The 19,107-nt window shown below is 33.6% G+C and overlaps 1 protein-coding gene across 2 annotated transcripts; it reads right to left on the reverse strand.

Moving 5' to 3' along the window:
- Nucleotides 1-4,672: 4,672 nt before the first annotated feature.
- Nucleotides 4,673-15,627, reverse strand: LOC110023573 (GATA transcription factor 20-like). 2 transcript variants are annotated; one of them, XM_020723060.1, is made up of 8 exons: nucleotides 15,554-15,627; nucleotides 15,228-15,441; nucleotides 15,061-15,150; nucleotides 14,853-14,965; nucleotides 9,223-9,351; nucleotides 8,799-8,904; nucleotides 5,366-5,434; nucleotides 4,673-4,975 (listed from the first exon to the last, which is right to left on the reverse strand). In XM_020723060.1, the coding sequence occupies exons 2-8, from the start codon at nucleotides 15,435-15,437 to the stop codon at nucleotides 4,907-4,909; spliced, it is 786 nt and encodes a 261-aa protein (XP_020578719.1). In that variant the 5' UTR covers nucleotides 15,438-15,441; nucleotides 15,554-15,627; the 3' UTR covers nucleotides 4,673-4,906. The 2 variants fall into 2 exon arrangements, with proteins under 2 accessions (XP_020578719.1, XP_020578718.1); XM_020723059.1 differs by having other exon boundaries at nucleotides 15,228-15,621.
- Nucleotides 15,628-19,107: the final 3,480 nt, after the last annotated feature.

A 19,107-nucleotide genomic window follows, 5' to 3' on the forward strand; every position in this document is an offset into this window, starting at 1 on the left:
GACAAATTTTGTCGAATTTTGAAAATGACACTTATTCTAAATGCCCCATAGAGTGATTCAATGCATCTAAACACTTTAGAATGTCCTTTTATGAAGGGATATGTCCCTTGGATAAATAGACATGTCTTTTGAATTCAAAAGTGTTGACTTTTGGATAAAATTTTGGAGGGAGACTGCCTCTAATTAAAGAGAGGGAATTTTAGGGCAAAAAAGGGGGGCTTCGGTGGTGGCGTGAGAGTGAGAGAGAGTTAGAGAAAAAAAGTCAAGGACTTAGAGATTTTCTTTAAGGGATGTAAGAGAAGAGAGATTTCTTCTTCATTACACTTCTAAGAGAGATTTGAGAGTGCTTGTAAAGAGGGAAAGTGTTTGAAGAGAACTTCTAAAGATTTACTTGGGAAGGATTGTAAGATAAGTTGTGTTCTTTCTTTTTTTTGTTTTGTAAACTTATTTTTATATATGAAATATTATTTTTATATATGAAATATTTATATATGAAATACGTGTTTTGTTGTTTCCTTCTCATGAATTCTGAGTAGTATTCTTTATCATTCTTCCTATTTTGATATATGGTTTTATGAAGAATTAATTTTATTTTATATGGTTTTAAATGTCAAAATTTGTGATGATTTGAACTCTGATCTTCATTTACTTTTATATATGGCCAATTGAAATGTTAAAATGTATTGAGAAATATATGTTCCGAAAATGACTAGATTTCTACAACATAGTGAAAATCACATTTGATTCCATGGGAGATGATGGCATCCATGGGATTGAGTGCAAATAAATAGAGAAATATCCTTTGTTGGATGCATAATTGGAGATTTTAAGGTGAATGATTAAAATCCTCAATTTGGTTCAGTTGATTGAAAACTAATGCAAGATTGTTAACCTACAGGTGAGGGAGTAGTGAGAGCTTTGGAGTGGCAGCTGATATCCTCCCAGTCTAACCACAGAATTAGGAATCAAACTCTAAATTAGTCAATATTTTTTATACACTTGAAAGAGGGTAAAGAGTATGATTGCTCCTATTTGACACAAAACAATTTATATATATTTTTTCAAATGATTTTAATTTATTAACAATTCATATACTCATTGTAAAGGGGAATGATGTTTTCTTAAATTTGAACTCTTCGCCAAAAAAACTTTGTTTAGTTTTCATAAGTTTACTTTTAAAAATTTAGCAATTAGTTTAATTAACTTAATTCTTTTAACTGCATTTTATTTAGCATTCACTCAATTACTCAAGATTCGAATTTCGTACTTTACTTTTGTAGTTTAAATTGTACTTTACATTAAAATCATAAGAATTTATCTATAAGCATTTTCAACTTTCCAGTTAGATCGATATCTAGGATTTCATTAGAACTCTTTATTACTTGAGCGATAGTATACTTGCTTTATTTTTAAAGGATTTGACAGTTTAAAGATTTATAAAAAATAAAACTATTTTCACTAAAGTTATATTTGTTGGGATTAAATTGCATATTATTTATTGTACCTTCCGTGTGTATTTTGTAATATTAAAAAATATTTGTGAAAATAACACACTAAATCTGTCTGCATCCCTAGCCAAGCTGTTAGAAGTAGCCAACAATCACATATCGGTAGAAGAATACAACTCCTCCCTTACATTATTCTGAAACGAGCTCACCTCGAAGACTAACAGGACATTCGTATAATCGAGCGACTGATGGAAGTCATCATCAAGGAAGTCAAGCCCGGTATTTGCAGCCTAAAGAGACACCAGTAAATTTTTATAATAAGTAACATTGATGATGCAAACTACAAGGAAAGTGGTGCCTCAGGTGCAAAGTAGAGACAATTTGAAGATATTTTACCCCTAGAAAAAATTTTGCATCTTGACAGTAAAATCAACCAACACTCAGAGAAATAGATAAGATCATTTAAATGATCATCAAAATTCGACGACGCATGGGGAATTCAAACTGACCCATCGACAGTGATTCTGTCCAAACGGTAAAACAGATAAGGACATGTAACATCTGATCCGTAAAATTTTTTTAAATAGTAGACAACGATAAATAAACTTTTAATAGTAAATCGCACAAGATCTGGCCCACAATGCTTAAGCATCAATAAAACCTGTGTCTTCTAGCTTAAAGAGGGTCAAACTCTGGCAGCGATTCTCTACCCATTAACAACAAGATTGGTAAATCACGCAAACTTAAATTAGTTCACTCAATCTGTCTCTGCTTGAGGCTAGAGTATGAGTGATCTCTCACGGACGTCTGACAACTTCTGATGAGCAATCTCCTCCATCCTCTCCACTTTATCAACACGAGCAAGTGACTCAAGTGTCTCCTTGTCTTGATAGGTCAAGACCGACCAAACGAAAGAGTTCTTGATCTCGTCCAAGCGGCGAGCCAATGGCTTGCAAGATACTCAACATCCATCAGTTGTCTCCATGAAGGTCTCGAGAGGATTTCTTGGGCAATTAATCCTACCATCTTCGCTCTAAATTCGGTCTCCCTCAATTGGTGCTTACGCAATAGCCACTGGTTGAGCAGTCGGGTTCTCATTAACATTTGTCAGAGATGAGTCATCACCCAGGACTATCATAATCGGATTAGTTGCACCAAGAAACAACGTGAAGAAGAGCCCCACCTCCCCCGGTAAAAAATCAAAATCTGAGAAGCATGATCGAGGCTTCTCATATCAAGGATTTGATCCAACACGGACGATGCAAGTGACACGAGGCTCTCACCAAGTGGTGTCAAAGCACAAATAGCTTTCTACATATCGAGCGACAATAGAGCATCAATAGCTTCTTGCGTATAGGGCGGTGGCAGAGCACCAAAAGCTTCTTGTTTGGCTTCTTCAATCTTTGGGTATCGTGTCGCAGTCTAAGGTTGAGTCGATGGATTGATAATGGTTGGGGCAGTCACCAGAGTGTTCCTCTGCTGAGTGTGAGGAACAATCAAGTGTTCAACTGCTCTACCTACACAATCGCTTTTCTCTTATTAACTATAGCTTTCTTCTTCCTTTCGTCTTTTGGGCAGCACCACTCTTTCGGTTTCCAAAGGTAACTCAAAGCATATTTTTACTGGGGATTTCACATGGGGGATTCGATACATTCTTCATTACAACACTCAGAAGCTGTAGATTCAAACGAGAAGGGATGCATAGTAAATATGAAATGTGAAGTCATCTCATGCCTTATTTATAAGGTTCAAAGGAATGAAAATCATGAAAATTCAATTCTTAAATCATTAATTAATAATAAATGTGATTTGTTTTTATATTGTTAAATATTCTTATTGCATCATCACTTTCAAGAAGTAAGAGAATCCAATAACTAAAATATGTACATAGAAAACGTGTCGGTGTTGATATTGAGGAGATCTGACGGGTTAGAAGAAGAAGAGAATGAAAAAAGAGGGCTTACTAATATTAAATTATGAGGCACACTTTTTTGACAAAGTGAAGCAATCCGAGCCTAAACTAGTTAAGACTAAAGCCAAATAAACCGTGAGACAGACCAAAGACAACCAGATGATATAAGAATGAGTTGATCCAGGGAAGAAATAGTATTTTAGCATCTCTGACCACCCCAAAGACATCCAGAGCCCCCTCATCAGCGGCTAAGGATTGATAGCCGGATCACATCAATCCACCGAGTCATAGCGACCAAACTCAGCCGACCAAGCTGATCACATCCAGCTAAGTGAATCTCAATCAACTGAGACAAGTGAAAGCCGGACATTAAACTCATAAATGTAAAATAATAAGAATACCCTATACAACATTCTTTAATATTGATACAAAAATGTAACATCATCACATTATACTCTCCCCTATAAATAAGGAGTTCATTTTATGAATAAGACGTGATTGATATAATATTTTATTATTCAATTCTCGTTCTCTTCCTCTCTTCTTACGTTTGTATTCCTTTTAAGTGTAATTCACAGACAAATCAGGTTTTCACAATATCAATACTCAATAACTTTAATTATGAAAATCAAAATAAGTAAAATAGACATTACCTAAAAAAGAAAATTTTTCCATCAGATACTACATAAATCCTTATTACAAAGGGGGGCAGATCTTTCCTAAAAGATTTCTAGTCATGGAGGGCAAGAATTTTGGGACCGATTTTCATGTGAGAGCAATACAACAAGTCAAAATTGAGAAGTGTGGGCTTTTGAAGCAAATAAAAATACTAGAGGGACGATTGTGCAAATTACCAAACCTGCCATGTTTTTTTTTTTTTTTTTCTTTATCATTTTTATCGAGGGAGCAATTGCCGTGTAATTTATTTTTTAAAATTATAAAATTGTGATATTTTTCTTGAGACAAAAAATTTTCAGTACATAAATTTTAAAAATAAAATAAAATCAAGGTGTTCATATATAAACAAATAAAAATTGGTGATAAGCATATATAAATGCTCCATTACATATACCTCACAGGCTTGTGAATGGCGAAATTGCCAATCAGCCCCTTCAGTGTTTCTCATATTGTAATAAAGTCTCCAAACAAGTAAATATATTGCTTATAGTGCTTGCCATATTTTTGTTAAGGATGCATCTTTATAATCAGGTGAACATGTTTTGTTTTACCAATTCAGGCTTTCTTTTTGTTTTTTTTGCAGTGGTTGATAAAAATATACTGGAAAAAGTATTTTAGTTGGGCATGCCATGGGAGAACAGAATCTATGAATTAATATTTTATTGGAGCAGCAATAACATTACAGTTCCATGGAAGCAGCCATCACAAATTCAGACCAAGTGCATGAAAAGAAATAGGGGAAAAAGGGGACAAATACTTGAACCTAATTCTCTGATATGTATGCCACAAGTTAAGCTTTAATTGTTGAAAAATGATCAAAGGGTGAACGGCCCACGCCCAAATAACAGGAAGAAGTTAATACTGATACTCAATGTGAGATTTGTTGACCGTTAGAGGGGACTGCTGCTGTCTGTTGCCCAGCTGCAGTAGCTCCATGCTGAGATGCATAGGAGAAAAAGAAGAGTAAATATTAAGATTAAAGGAAAGGGGGGGCATTTTACATGAATAGCACATAATTCTTATATATTTATATATCTAACACCGTTCATATTTACATTCATAACCTAATCTTTGACATCACATCAAAAAAATAATCAGTATCGTTAACTTTTTAAAAGTTAAATATACATTTTCATGCATAGGTGTAAATATACAAGTTTAGGTGTTAGATATGGAAAAATACAAGAATTGTGTATTATGTATGAAATTTCCCTAAAATAAACTAAGGAGAATACAAAATTTAGTATTAAATAAATAAGTCAATCATGATTTAGCAAAATGATATTATAAAACTAATTTACAGGATGCAAGAGTTTAAACTGCCTACCCCATCATTTGACTCCAAGCTATGCGGCTGAAAGGGTACAGGAGATTTGGAGAGATCTCTCAGCGTACCCTGCAAGAGAAATGGGAATTCAATTGTACTGTGCAGCCAAACCAAATAAATAAATGATTTTGCAAGAACACCTATTTCTGCCACGAAAAGGATGAAATTTGTTTCCACTGTAGTTTATTCACAAAATATATAATTAAATATTAACGGAGCAACATCAGACAATGTCAAATGAGCCGAAGATGGCTATAAAAGTCGAACCATAACATTAATAGGATGAACAAGCTAGTCAACTACACAATGAAACTAGAACTACGTAGATTGTACAGTAGAAGGGATCAGAGAACTAATTGTTGTTTTAATAATAATAAAAGAAACTCTGTTTGCACAAACTAAACAAAAGACATATATAATTACATGATACCAAAAAAGTAGTATACAAAAATTAGACCAATGATAGTTCCTAATCCAGGCAATGTTCAAGTAGCACCACATATAGGTAATTTTTGCACCGCAGAAGTTAGCAAACTTCAGAGCAATAAATGCAACGGTTAGAACGAACATAACAGCACAAGCAAAAATGGGGAGGAAAAGGATTATTTGCATGCATGCCACTTAATTCCTATGTATTTAAATATCTAATACCTAGCTTCAATTTTTACACATACATACCACCTTACCTAAACATGAAACGGTGAGTTTCACTTTTAAAGAGTGATATTTTTATGTGATATAAAAAATTTTGGTGATATAAATGTAAAAAGTGTCAAAGATGTAAATACATTGGATTTGGATGGTAAGGATGTAAATGCCTTAGAAATAAAATATTGATGTTTTATTTACACTAGCAGCTAGTTTTGTGATCGACGACAATAACCACACTTATATTGCTCACGAGAGACCGTTATATGTTCCAAAACTGATGCGTGCCCTCAATCAATCGCATACAAGAAGTCATAATTCCAAGAAATTTTTGCATTTATCCGCATAGGTATCCTCAAGTACATAGACTAAAAAAAAGGATTTCCTGTTTATTTATCATTTACACAAGCCAGAGAAAATATGAAAATGGAATTTCAAGATGGAGCTGGAACACCCGCTTGGTCAGGTAAATCACACACAGAGGAAAAGCATTAAAACTTGTATGGTAACGGATAAGATTTAAGTTGGTAGGATCTAATAAATCTTGTAAAATCCGGATTTAAGAAATTGTGGAAGGGTTAAATCCCAAAATGGTTACAGATTTAGTAAATCTTAATCCTGTCAAACAACTTATGTCGGCTTTTAAAAAATTGTTATATTTGTTAGAATAAAAAATCATAATTACACTTTAATTATTTTATTCTTATTATTAAAATTAATTATTAATTGAATTAAATTTAATTTCTAGTTACACTAATTAAAAATTCATTATTCATCAAATTAATTAATTAATTAATTAATTATTAAACTAATCATTTATTAAGACATAATTTAACAGTAATCAATTATTAATCAATTAGTTGTTAATTATATTAATTAAAAAATTATTTTAATTTATTAAATAATTTAAATTTTAAATATAAATTTATTCATTAATTAACTGTTAAATAATTACATGTAAATTTTTCAAATTGTAACTAATTTAATACTATATTAATTAATTATTACTTATTAATTATTAATCAATTAAATTAACAAAATTAACTTAAATAAAATAAATTAAAACCACAAAGCTATCTCCCCTTCTCCCCTCTGCCTAAAAGCCCACCTACAACACTCCATCTGTCCGGGTTTCGCTCACAAACCCTTCCCCTCTGCCCAAAACCCTCATTTTCCCTTCCCTCCCAGTTTGGTCGAAAATCAATACAGTCACGACTAAGGCTAACTAGGAGGCAAGCATAGGATCGCAGACACCCGAAACTCTCATCTTTCTCCATCTGCTCTGTTCCTACACGAAATCATGGAGGAAGGTTATTTCATATCATAACTTTCACCCGGACCGTCCGTCCCACGTTAACTAAATCCACCAATTCACAGAATTTAGTACAACCAGGAAGCCGAAAGCAGTGAAATCCAGATTTATCAAATCCTCAGCTTTATTTTGTCCAAACTAACCATTTGACAAGATTTAGGTTAAATACTACTCTAAATTCGTTACCAGCAGCCCCTGAAAGCTCCTTTAGAATAACTTTTGACAAATTTTGCTATAGAAAAATAATCAACAAATAAAAGATCCATTTATTTGATTACTTTTTTCACCGTTTTTTCCCTTAAACATTTGCCTTACAAAGCGGTTTTAGGAAATTTGATAAAGGCTGTGATAGGAAAACTAGCTTTTAAAACTACGAGCTAAAAAAAGAAACGGCCTCCAAAGAAGACATCCAAAGTTGTTGATGTTCAATTCTGAAAGTTAGCGGCGAGTTTCTGCAGATTTTATTTGTTTTCCACAAAATTGCAACTTGCAATTTGCCCCGACTCCTACTCAAATGCTGCTCCCACTAGGGATACCCCATGAATGCTGCGTGCATTATGGACCTGCACCTAACATGGATAAGGCAGGCACACACCATCCACAGGCGTACCTGCCATAAACACTAATAGCAGCGCCGCTACCACAAATTATTCTAATAAACCTAATCAACAACTAAGCTAATTTGCTCACAATCTTTATATTAATAACAATTAGCCTATATAAACAGCCTGATTTATTACCATAATCATAATTATAATATTTACATTATTTTATCTTTTATAATGTGCAAAAGTAAAACTAAAAAAGTGGTTGCCTGCGCGTAAGAAAAAAGCGATGGTGAGATTTAATAAATTCCTAAATCCGCCAAACCTTGTAGTTGTAAAATCTGGATTAAAGCCACATCAAATGAAAATTTGAATTCACTGACTCCGACAATTCAATCCGCAGAACACCTGCTTTTTTGGGTTTAGCTGGATTTAATATATAAAAGGCTCAGCCAAACAACCCATTAAGAGGTTTTCAAAATCTCATATTGCAGCTCATTTCTAATGTCTGAGAGATTTTTAAAAAAAATTTAAGAATCTACTTTTATCTTATATTAAGGGCATATCTAAAATCCAAAAGTTAGATATTTACACTTATACCACCTTGTTGTCATAAATCAATGCATGAAAAAATGTATTTCAGTCTTAAAAAGATAGTGCAGTAGTTTTGATGTGATGTTAAAGATTTGGGTAATATGAATGTAAAAATATAAATGTTTGAGTGTTAGATATGTAAAAACATAATATGAATGTAAATGTCCCCTTATATTAATTAGTTGTCAGAATTTAACTCTAAAACTGAGATTCAAATGCATCCAATTACCCAACATAAAAACCAAATGATCCTAAAAGTTAACAAAATCACATTTAAATATTATGCACAAAAATAATCAAATTTTTTATCTTCAAAGCAAATAGAAGGTTCAACCTTGTTTGCCCACATAAGCCCACATGCATTACATAATGTCCTCGGTCCATCAGGGCCACGGCGCATCATAGGTGTATCTTTTGCACTAATGTGGCAGTGATAGCATCTGAGAAACACCAAAAAGATACATATGAAAATGTTTGACATACCAAAATGGTCTCCTGATTATTTAAATGAGATTATTTTAGTCATAAAGTTTAGAGAAGTGATAAATTTGTCCCCGGATTCTTTTAATGGGGACCAAAATAGTCCTCGGTGGACACTACTCTAGGAACTAGATTACCATTTTTATAAATTTTGTGACTAAAATGGCCACATGTGAAGTTGGGAGATTATCTCGACACTTTTCTCGATTGAAAACAATTAAGAATTCTCTCAAATGTGGATTCTGATCCAAAAACTAGGACATCTCTTGAAAGCTTACGCTGATGCTGTTTGGGGCTGACCATTCTCTGCAACCAAATATGATGTAGAATCCGCGCCAGTAAAACCTGGTTCTGCTCCTTCAACTTTTGACTTTGACGAAGTAAATTGACCTTTATTACGCTGCATCCTGCCAGTGCAATCAGTATCATAAATTACAAAATCTTCATGTTATTTGTCCAAATGCTATTGGTTTCTATGACTGTAATTAAAAAAAAAAAATCTTTCCGTGACAAAATCAAAGGTAACAGGAAAAAAATTAAGAAACCCATAGTGAGTTTTCATTTTTGGAGAGCTTATCAGATCGCTAAAGAATACTGCTGTCCGAATATTGTTCCCAAGCGAACCAAAACAAATCAAAAAAGCTCCTCATCATCATTTGTCCTATCCCAACAATTAGAGAACCGCAATAAAATCGCTATAAATTTGTTGGATCAAGAAGAAAAATAAATGAAAAATTAAAAATAGTAAAAAAAAACAACTAATATTTTTGCTAGAAATAGATAGCATGGATTAATTATTTTACAGATCAATAATTCAGAGCCCCAAAATTTTTAGTAGCCACAGAAAATAAAAATAGAGATAATTTTGAACAACTTAGTAGCATAACTAGTTCGTATATATCTTAAAAATATACGTTCCCAAAGTGCTAATTTCTACTTAACATGATAGAAATGCATGAGAAAAGAGGTCCGAACCTTTAAAATGATACAGTTCGCTTTCACAAACAATATGATCATCAGTCTATAATGTCTTTGGCTATAGCATCTAATGTATAGTTCATTTTGGCCAAGCAAAACCTCACGGTTTCATCCTTTTTTGTGCGACTTCCCGAGGTGTCATCATTCCCAAAGGTGATTCCCAAGCAAAATCTGCCAAGTACATCAAAAGTTGACCTGCATATTACTGCAGAAATCTCTACTTTTATAGCCCAACCTATTTTGTTCATGTCTACTCTCCTTTCTCCAAAAGGCCTATCAGCAGATGCTCCTTATCCAAGCCTCATCCTCAACTTCATTACCTGCCCTCATTGGCAAATCGTGCAACATTATGTCCACTTTGGCATAACCCATCCCATATTAAGCTAAACCTCACAGTCTTATCCTTTCTTTTGTGTAATTACTAAGCATCACTAATCCTAGCAATGCTCCACTATAAACATGCTTAACTATGAAGTTCCTAAAGAAAATCAACCCGTTACACAAAAAGGTTCATTACATATTACGGCTTAAGTATTTATTATATAATATTATTCCTCTACTTCTGATGTGAAATTCGACTCATTTCTGCACGCTCTTTACCCTAAAAGCACGTAATCCTAGAAGCCTACTAGATGTAATTTTTTATTCAGGCCTCAACCCTGACAATCAATCCTTGCCCTCGAATTCTCTTCTTTGGATTTGGGATAAGAGAAATGTTGGAGACAGTGAAGTGATATAACTCTTATATGGTTCTATTTTTAGTATTTTTATGATTTTTTTATTTATTAAAGATTTTTATTTCTTCTAAACTTTTTGGAACACAGAAGACAATAACATTCTATTTGGAACACATAAAACAATGCAAGTTGTGCCGCAGCTCATTGAAACTTTTGGGGGCATCATTGAGACAGAAGTTTTTTTAAATTATTATTTTAACATTAGCCTTTATTTTTTTGTTATTATTCCCCCCCCCCCACACCAACCCAAACTTAAAAACATACACATGAGACAAGTCATGTTCATCCCAAGCACATGTTCTCATCTTGTATCTATAGTGTCATGTTTGCATACTCATATATTATAGCATGCTAGAAGTCACATGAGTGATCTAACAAGATAAATTCCACAAACATAATCGAAATAACTAAGAAGTTTGAATACATCATGAGGGTCATCATGCTACACTAAATAATTGATTGAGGAAAGCACATGAAGGATGCTCATATACTATATTGATGCAAGATTTAATGTCACAAGAAAAAGAGAGAAAAGAAGAGAAACTTTGCATGCACAACTTAAGCAATCTACGTGTAAATTTTGGATAAAGGGATAACATCCATGATTTCCCCGAGCCATAGTTTTATTCATCAAGTCAATAAACAATTGATGATCAAAATACAAATATTAAATATTACAGAGATAGAACAAAATAATTTGAAACCAAATCTAATCCTATTGAAAACTAAATTTTGTCTTAAACAATTAAAATTCATAATTTATCCTAATTTAATTTAAAATAAAATTCAGAAACAAATAATTTCTAATAAAACTAAAATAAACTCTACAAATACAAGTTGCATTGATCCAGATACACAACTCGTGATAAGCCATAAAAATAATCACATTCCTCAACTTAAAATCAATCAATGATTCAAATACAAACTATTAATCCCTATTTATACAACAAGGTTACAAAAATAAGTCTAAATATTCTTCAAGTGCATACAAGGGAAAAAATACCTAGAAAGCTGGAGATTCAAAGAGACGTACTAAAAACCTATTAACACCTTACCCTAATTGCAAAAGGTAGAGGATGGATGTTTGGAAGATGCACTAATACGAAATTAATGAATGATTAAATAACACATAAGAAAAAAGGATCAGAGAATAAAGGAACACTTTGCATATAATTTGGAGTAATATGCACACAAATACTCATGATTGGACTCAACAATAATTTCATTCACTGAATCTATAATCAATGAATAATCCAAATACAAATAATTGAAAAAAAATACTTATTATTTGAGAATTATTGCTCTTGATTTTTTAGGTATGGATGAAGTACTTTTCTATCATTGTTGTTTTATGTTTTAACATAAATATTCAATCAATATGTGGTGTGTATACTAATTGGAACTCAAACCTACAACAACTAAGTTGCAATTTATAAATATAATAGGAAAAAAAGTTATTTCAGATACACCAATTGTCATCATGTCACTTTATCTAATCTAATTGGCCCAGAACTAAATTAGTAAATGGAATAACTATTATCCTCAAATCAGCTCATCTCTTAGGCATGCTCTCCGCATCGAGAAAATGTGATGTAGACTTTTCACCAAGATTTTCCATCTATATTAGCAGCAAAGAAAACATGTTTCAATACTGCATGTGCAATTTACAAGGATTTAATGGGCCAAGAGCCACTTTGTGCCAGCCAATGAGCATACAAGACAACAACGAACGAGCAAGGTCAGAGTTATTTATCTTAAGAGCAAAATTGCAAGTTGAGGGAGTGAAGCGGTGTATGGAGAGAATAAACAAGAAAATTGGATAATCATATGAGTACCGAGTATTATGTGCGAGAAGGGAAGTGATCACATATAAGTATTTGAATAGATAAGGTAAAGAGTGGCGTGCAGATTGTAAGTTTAGATTTCAAATGAGAAAAATGGAGACGTAAATTCTTGGGCATGAAAACTGACATTGAATGGTTTATAAAATGGAGGGAAAAGACATGAAGGAAGTGTGATGCTCAAAGAGACAGAAAAAATTTATTGCACCTTTATCTAATACCTAATGATAAATGATGGATGTAAAAAGGGTGCTTTAATATCAGCCTGATATAAAAAATCAATGCCATGGAAACAAAGGAAAAGAGAATAAGAAAATATAGCAGATCAAATTGCAGCAATTTGCCCATACAATTCAAATCAAAAGAGAGCGCTTAAGATAATACTCAACAAAAATTAGTTATCAAATCAGTAATCAATCAATGATTGAATACAAAACAGAAAAAGAAAAGTCCCATAGTTGAGGATTATTGCTCTTAATTCATGAGTTGTGGATGGAGTACTTATCAGAAAAATTTATGTTATCTGCCAAAACTAAGTTTGTCTTTTACTATAAGTATAAGCATTCACTATACGGTGTACATGCTATTCAATAAACTAGAACTCAAATCATAGAGAAATAAGCTGCAATTTATCAGTGCATTAGGAATGAAAGCTATTTCATTTACATCAAAAATCATCATATGTTCCAACAATGCATAAGCAAACTACTAGGCTTTTAGTGGCAACGGGCAAAGTCTAGCTAGCCCACAAACATGCAATAGCAATAGACAGATATGGCTATTTCATTTAGTTCAAGGGCTAGATCAAGCCCATGAAAAGTTGACCTAGGCTTTTCAAAGCACATCAAGCTCATTTGTCGAGTTTGGAGTGATTGTGGGTGAAAAAGAGCATACATTTTAAGAGCACGGTAGAAACTTGAGAGTTGAAGCAAGAAAAAGACGCAAAGGGAGACAAGGGAAAAAGATAAGAGAGAGGTGAGATTCAAAATTGCAACTTGAGCGACTGAGGTAGAGTATCGTGAGAATAAAAGTGAACACTAAAGAATCATATGGGTATCATGGTAAGCATTGTCTGGTAAAAGGGATGGGATTGCATGTGAGTCCTTGAAGAGACAAGGTAGAAAGCGATGTGTGGATTATAGATTTAGGTTCTATGACAATGATAGAGGCATGACTACTCGCATATGAAAGGGGATGGATGGGTAATCATGATCAAGAGAAAAGACACGAAGAAAGAGGGGATTCAATGAGAAGGTAAAATTTTATCACAACTTAATCGAATACAAAATGATAGAGGATGGATGTATGGAGGATGCCCTAATATCAAATTGATTGAAAGAACAGAAAAATGAATGTATATGTGAAGCAATCTATGTACAATTAAAATCAACAAAAAAACCAGAGACTTGACTCAATAATAATTTAATTCATAAAATCAATAAACAACCTATAATCCAAATACAAGTCATAAATCCATAATTATAGAAATAAGGTCACAAAGATAAGACCACATAATTTGAAATTCAATCTGATCTTACCAAAAACTAAATATAATATCAAACTATTCAAATTCAAGCCTATGATTGGCTAAAAGGATATTTCATCATAATTTAATTCAAAATAAACCTAATAAAACCTAAAATATTGAGAAAAGCAATTTTCTCGTATTGCTTTAATAACTATTCGGTATGGATATTTCAAAATAGTTTTGATGAGCATAAAATATACCATGTAATGTATACAAACAATAAAAGTAAGCCAAGCTAATTTGATACACCCACAAATTCCCTATACATTATGCAATTAAAAACTCATTTCCTAAAAACAATGATGAAATTATTTAATTGAAATAAACTTCAAAATGTGAATTAGTTCTAGGAAAAAACAGTTAGACTCATTTCTCTCTCATGATTGCGCAAGTAAATATTTAGTAAGCATCAAAAGATTGTTTTGCATAACTTCCAATTTTTCAATAATACCTCTCTCTCTCTCTCTCTCTCTCTCTCTCCACCTCAAGCCAGACTCAATTACTAGTTTGATGCTTCTACTTATCCATGTATAGTTATCTGTATTTTATGTACCCTTGATGTATCAACAATTGTTGCAATATTGTAACCCTATGCATGATATTCTTATTGTCACATTGCACCTATGTTTGATAGAATAGAAGCTTTTGCAGACATGATGTGAGGCTGCACTTAAACACCTAAGAGATATTAAATGCACAGATCCAAGAAACACCATAGTAAATAATCATCAACTATAAGAGTACCAATAACAAAATAAACTCATATCATAAAGAAAATGAACTCAGATGCAAGATTAAATACCAACCATTGCCCAAAGCCTCACCTAAGGGCTACCTCTTTGCGGACATCATAGCGTATTTTCTTGTCAAAATTCCGCTCTTTCCTCTTCTCCCGGAACCTCATCAACGATGCAACCCTGTGTGAAAAATTGAATCTCTGCGAGGCAATAAACGACAAATTTTCCCGACTATTCGTAACGATATCCTAAAAACACAAAACGAAACCTGCCCGAATGGTGGAATGAGCTATACCTTGTTCAACTGATTCGTAGAAGATGTGGGCGGCGAAGGCAAGGGAGCCGCAACCTCCCTCCCTCCCAACAATAATAACACAGATTGAACCTGTAACCATTAACCGATACTCTGAGAGATAGAGAGAGAGAGGGAGAGAGAAGGTAGGGAGATAGAAAATATCCTACCTTTTCTGGTGAAACGCAGTCGAAGACGTAGACCTCGCCCTGGAAAGAGAGGGTAAGCTGACTGCCCCCGACATGAGGGAGGATGGAGAGACCGGGGTCGGTGGGCGCGTCGCCATCCATTGACGCAAGGCTACCAGCTGATTCATGAAGGGCCACCATCCCTCCGGCCATCGGCTCCTCGCCCACCGGCGAGCTAGGGTTTTCGCTCATCACGCTTTACAAAACAGAAAAGAGATGAAATGAAGGGCATTCCAACACTGCGTGGCCGCAGAATTCTGAACGGAAACAATATAGACCCTTCTTGCTTTCCGGGAGAAAAATGAAACCTTGGAAACTCCTAAGCGGAGATAGAGATAGCCTTGTGCCGTTCTGCGACCATAAAAAAGAAACTGTGTGCTCGTTAAAAAATGTTATTGTTCCAATGCTCGGTTCGTTCATATTTTAAAGACAAAAAAATTTATTTAGAACGAGATTTAAATTTTATTATTTATGTTTATACATCATTTAAATATAAGTAATATATTCGAATTTTATTTTTTTAATTAATAATTTTAATTGATGTGAGACGAAACCAATTTTGCAAAGCTTTCGGTCAGAAAAGAAAACTCCTACAGTTGCATACCGCATGTTCTAATGCATTGACGTATGTGTGTATATATATATATATATATATATATATATATATATAAGGAATTGTCGGATTTTATTATACGAGCTCTATCCATTCCTCATGCGCCTAAGAATTCGAGTATCACACTCTACACTTGGGTGAATCGAACCTCAGACCAGAGGGGACTTGCAACTGCCAAACAGATGTCCGACCAACTGATCTGAATATATGTATGTATGTATGGTTTACATAACAAATGGAGGTGTGTTGCACGACTAAGTTTTGCCATCATGGTGGTGCACTGCTTGATTGGATGGTGGTTGGTAAGGGGTGTTGATGGATAAGCCCTCATTCGTTGAAGTTGTGGCCAATCGAGGCCCTCTAGGCAAAATTGATTCCAAAAAAAAAAAAAAATTTATTCCAAAAAAAAAAAAAAATTTTCTCAATCCTACCACGATAGTTTGGAAGAGAATGGAGATCAACAAATTTATGATGAAAATTATTAAGAATGGGAAACCTGTTATCTACCTCTTTGAAAATGACGCTACTTCGATCTCCCTCCTGTGTAAGTTTTCTCTGATTGGTAAGTTCTTATATATTCTCCTGAAAATGGAACTCATTCGTAAATCCTTTGAAAGTTTGAAATTAATGAGTGAATGGAAAGTGAGGTTTATGGATTGAAGACATTTATTAATCCAACTTGGTAAGGTGGAGGATCATGCTTGGATATTTGCTAAGAAATATCTCAAAATCGAGCATAAAAACATGAAACTTCTTAAGTGATCGGTTGACTTCGACCCTCGTACAGAACCCCCCATCGTCCCCATTTTGGTTTTATTTTCCGGGTTTGCACCTATTTAATCATGAAATTTTGTTCTCTTTGGGAGCTATTTTTGGTAGACTACTAAAAATGGATACTCCTACTTTCAATCTTACTCGTCCCTCAGTGGCTCGCGCGCTTGTGGAAAGAGACATCACTTTACCCGTGGCATAAAAGATTTGGATCAATTCGTCTCATAATGGGCATTGACAGTAAGTTGTGGTTGAGCAAAATACACACTATTGTAGCAATTGCTGAATGTTTGAACATCTCATGGATAAACTGTTATATTATAATCCAAAGCTTTTTAAGAAACCACTACCTAATATGTATGAAGAAGTTTAAGTGAATGTCGTAATTTGAATATGACAAATAAAGAGAAACAAGGTTAAAATACTATAATTATGGAGGAGAGTGTTGTTGGCCAACACATGGAGGAAGGAATGGCAGAACATAATATAAGGGAGAAAGGAGAGTTGCTTCATGATTTTCAAATGAAAATGTTAATAATTTTGAACCACGGGAGAAAGTTGTGGTCTTTGCTCCTGATATTACCATTTACCCTGAAAGGGGTGTTGTCAGAGTAGATTATACCCATGTTGAGGAGGCTTTAGTTACTGCTAAAGAGGTGGATAAATATGAGTGGATTGCACAAAAATCTAAAAGGGAAAAAAATGATAATCAATAATTGAGGAATGTATAGGCAGACAATACCATATATGAACCCACTCTTGCTTTGATGGTGATGCAGTTACCCTTCCTAGGGTCACTAGGAAAGGTACAACTCTCATATGATTAATATACTATTCTGGAATATCAGGTGAATTGTGGATCCCTCTTCCCTTTATAGGCTCACATTTTTTGTTAGGATCCATAAATTGTGGTTTTTTTCTATTTTGGAACCTTTGGTTTCTACCAACAAAAAATAAATAGTGAAGAAATTCAAAATTTTATAATTTTGTAGCCGATTCCAATAATAAAATTTGGTTATTTTGAAGAAAAGAACTCACCTTACATTTGATGTTGGAAGATCACCAATTTCTTCACGTATATTTTGAGATGGAACACTTTAAGGGTTGGGTCATTTTGTCTATGCAAGTTAAAGTCATGTCTTAAGACTGGATCCATGAAATAATTTTTTTTTTACTTTGGGTTCCAGTATGAATGAAAATTGGATGATGGTGGGGGAGAGATTTTAATATAATTTATTGTAATTCAAAAAAACAGGGAGGTAAGGTTGTTGTCCCACACCTAAAATCTGGTATTCACGATGTTATCAATGATGTTGGTTTGTTTGACCTTAGGTTCATTGATCTTAGGTTCACTTGGAAGAGAGATAGAGTATTTGAAAGGCTGTATAGAGTCATTATTAATCAATAATGGCTTTCTAATTTACAAACGTCAAATGTTTATCATCTCTCTTATTCTGAATCTGACCACATGCCTCTTCTGCTTAGCATTTCCTTGGTAGAAAAACCTGCACTCTCTCATTTTAGATTCCTTAATACCTAGACCAACCATAATGATTTCATGACTTGTGTGAGCAACTGTTGGAACTCGTTGGTGGTGGGGAGTGCTTAACATAAACTCTAGAAACTCCACAAAATCACTGTTGAAACTTTAAAAGCTTGGAATTAGGAGGTGTTTGCAGATCTACATGCCAATGTGATTATTGCTAACAAGGGGGCTAACATATTGGAAATGGTTGATGTTTGCAATAAGTTGGTTACTAATGAACTAATTGCTGCTCAACAAAGCTTACTCATGTCTATTAAATTGGATGAAGACTTTTTAAACAAAAGGCTAGTCAAGTTTATTTCTTTGTAGGGGACAAATATTCTCATTATTTCCATCCTTCTATTAAACACAAAAGAAGAATCAACTCTATTTTAAGAACTCAAAATGAAAATGGTTGTTGGTTAACTAAGCAATAGGATATATGCAGAAGTGGTGTTGAGTATTTTCATAAGCCTTTTAGTAAAGTGTTGAACCAACAAGACATTAATTTATATATCTTGGAAAATCATAGGGACTACATTAATAATTTAAACCTCATTGATATTCCCTTTAAAGTTTAAATTTACAAAGCTTTGAATTCCATAGATAACCACAAGTCGGTTGGGCCTCAAATTTTTATAGCTGAGTTCTATAATTCATGTTGGCAGGTGGTTAAAAGGGAAGTGATTACAACTATACAATGTTTTTTCAAGGGTGAACCTATGGCCAATTTATCTTCACTTCACATATTATTTTTGTTTGTAACACTAAAGATAAGTCTAGTTGGGATCATTTTAGACCTATATGTTTATCTATTGTTATATCCAACGTGATAAGAAAAATTATGGTGGTCAGGATTAAACTGCATTTACCTTAAGTAGTTGCTTTAAATTAGTCGATGTTTATAAAAAAAAAGAGTATTTTTTATAACATTCTCTTAGCTCAAGAATTAT

Source organism: Phalaenopsis equestris, unplaced genomic scaffold (assembly GCF_001263595.1).
Source record: "Phalaenopsis equestris unplaced genomic scaffold, ASM126359v1 Scaffold000224, whole genome shotgun sequence".
NCBI lineage: Eukaryota > Viridiplantae > Streptophyta > Magnoliopsida > Asparagales > Orchidaceae > Phalaenopsis > Phalaenopsis equestris.

What these genes read in the sequence shown, in the direction of transcription:
- LOC110023573 (XM_020723060.1), bottom strand. Translation starts at nt 15,437, where the DNA reads ATGAGCGAAAACCCTAGCTCGCCGGTGGGCGAGGAGCCGATGGCCGGA. An exon ending in CGCAAAGAGGTAGCCCTTAG is followed by an intron (nt 9,352 to 14,852) that starts GTGAGGCTTTGG and finishes TTGCACTGGCAG; the next exon opens with GATGCAGCGTAATAAAGGTC. An exon ending in CAGCCCCAAACAGCATCAGC is followed by an intron (nt 8,905 to 9,222) that starts GTAAGCTTTCAA and finishes GGTGTTTCTCAG; the next exon opens with ATGCTATCACTGCCACATTA.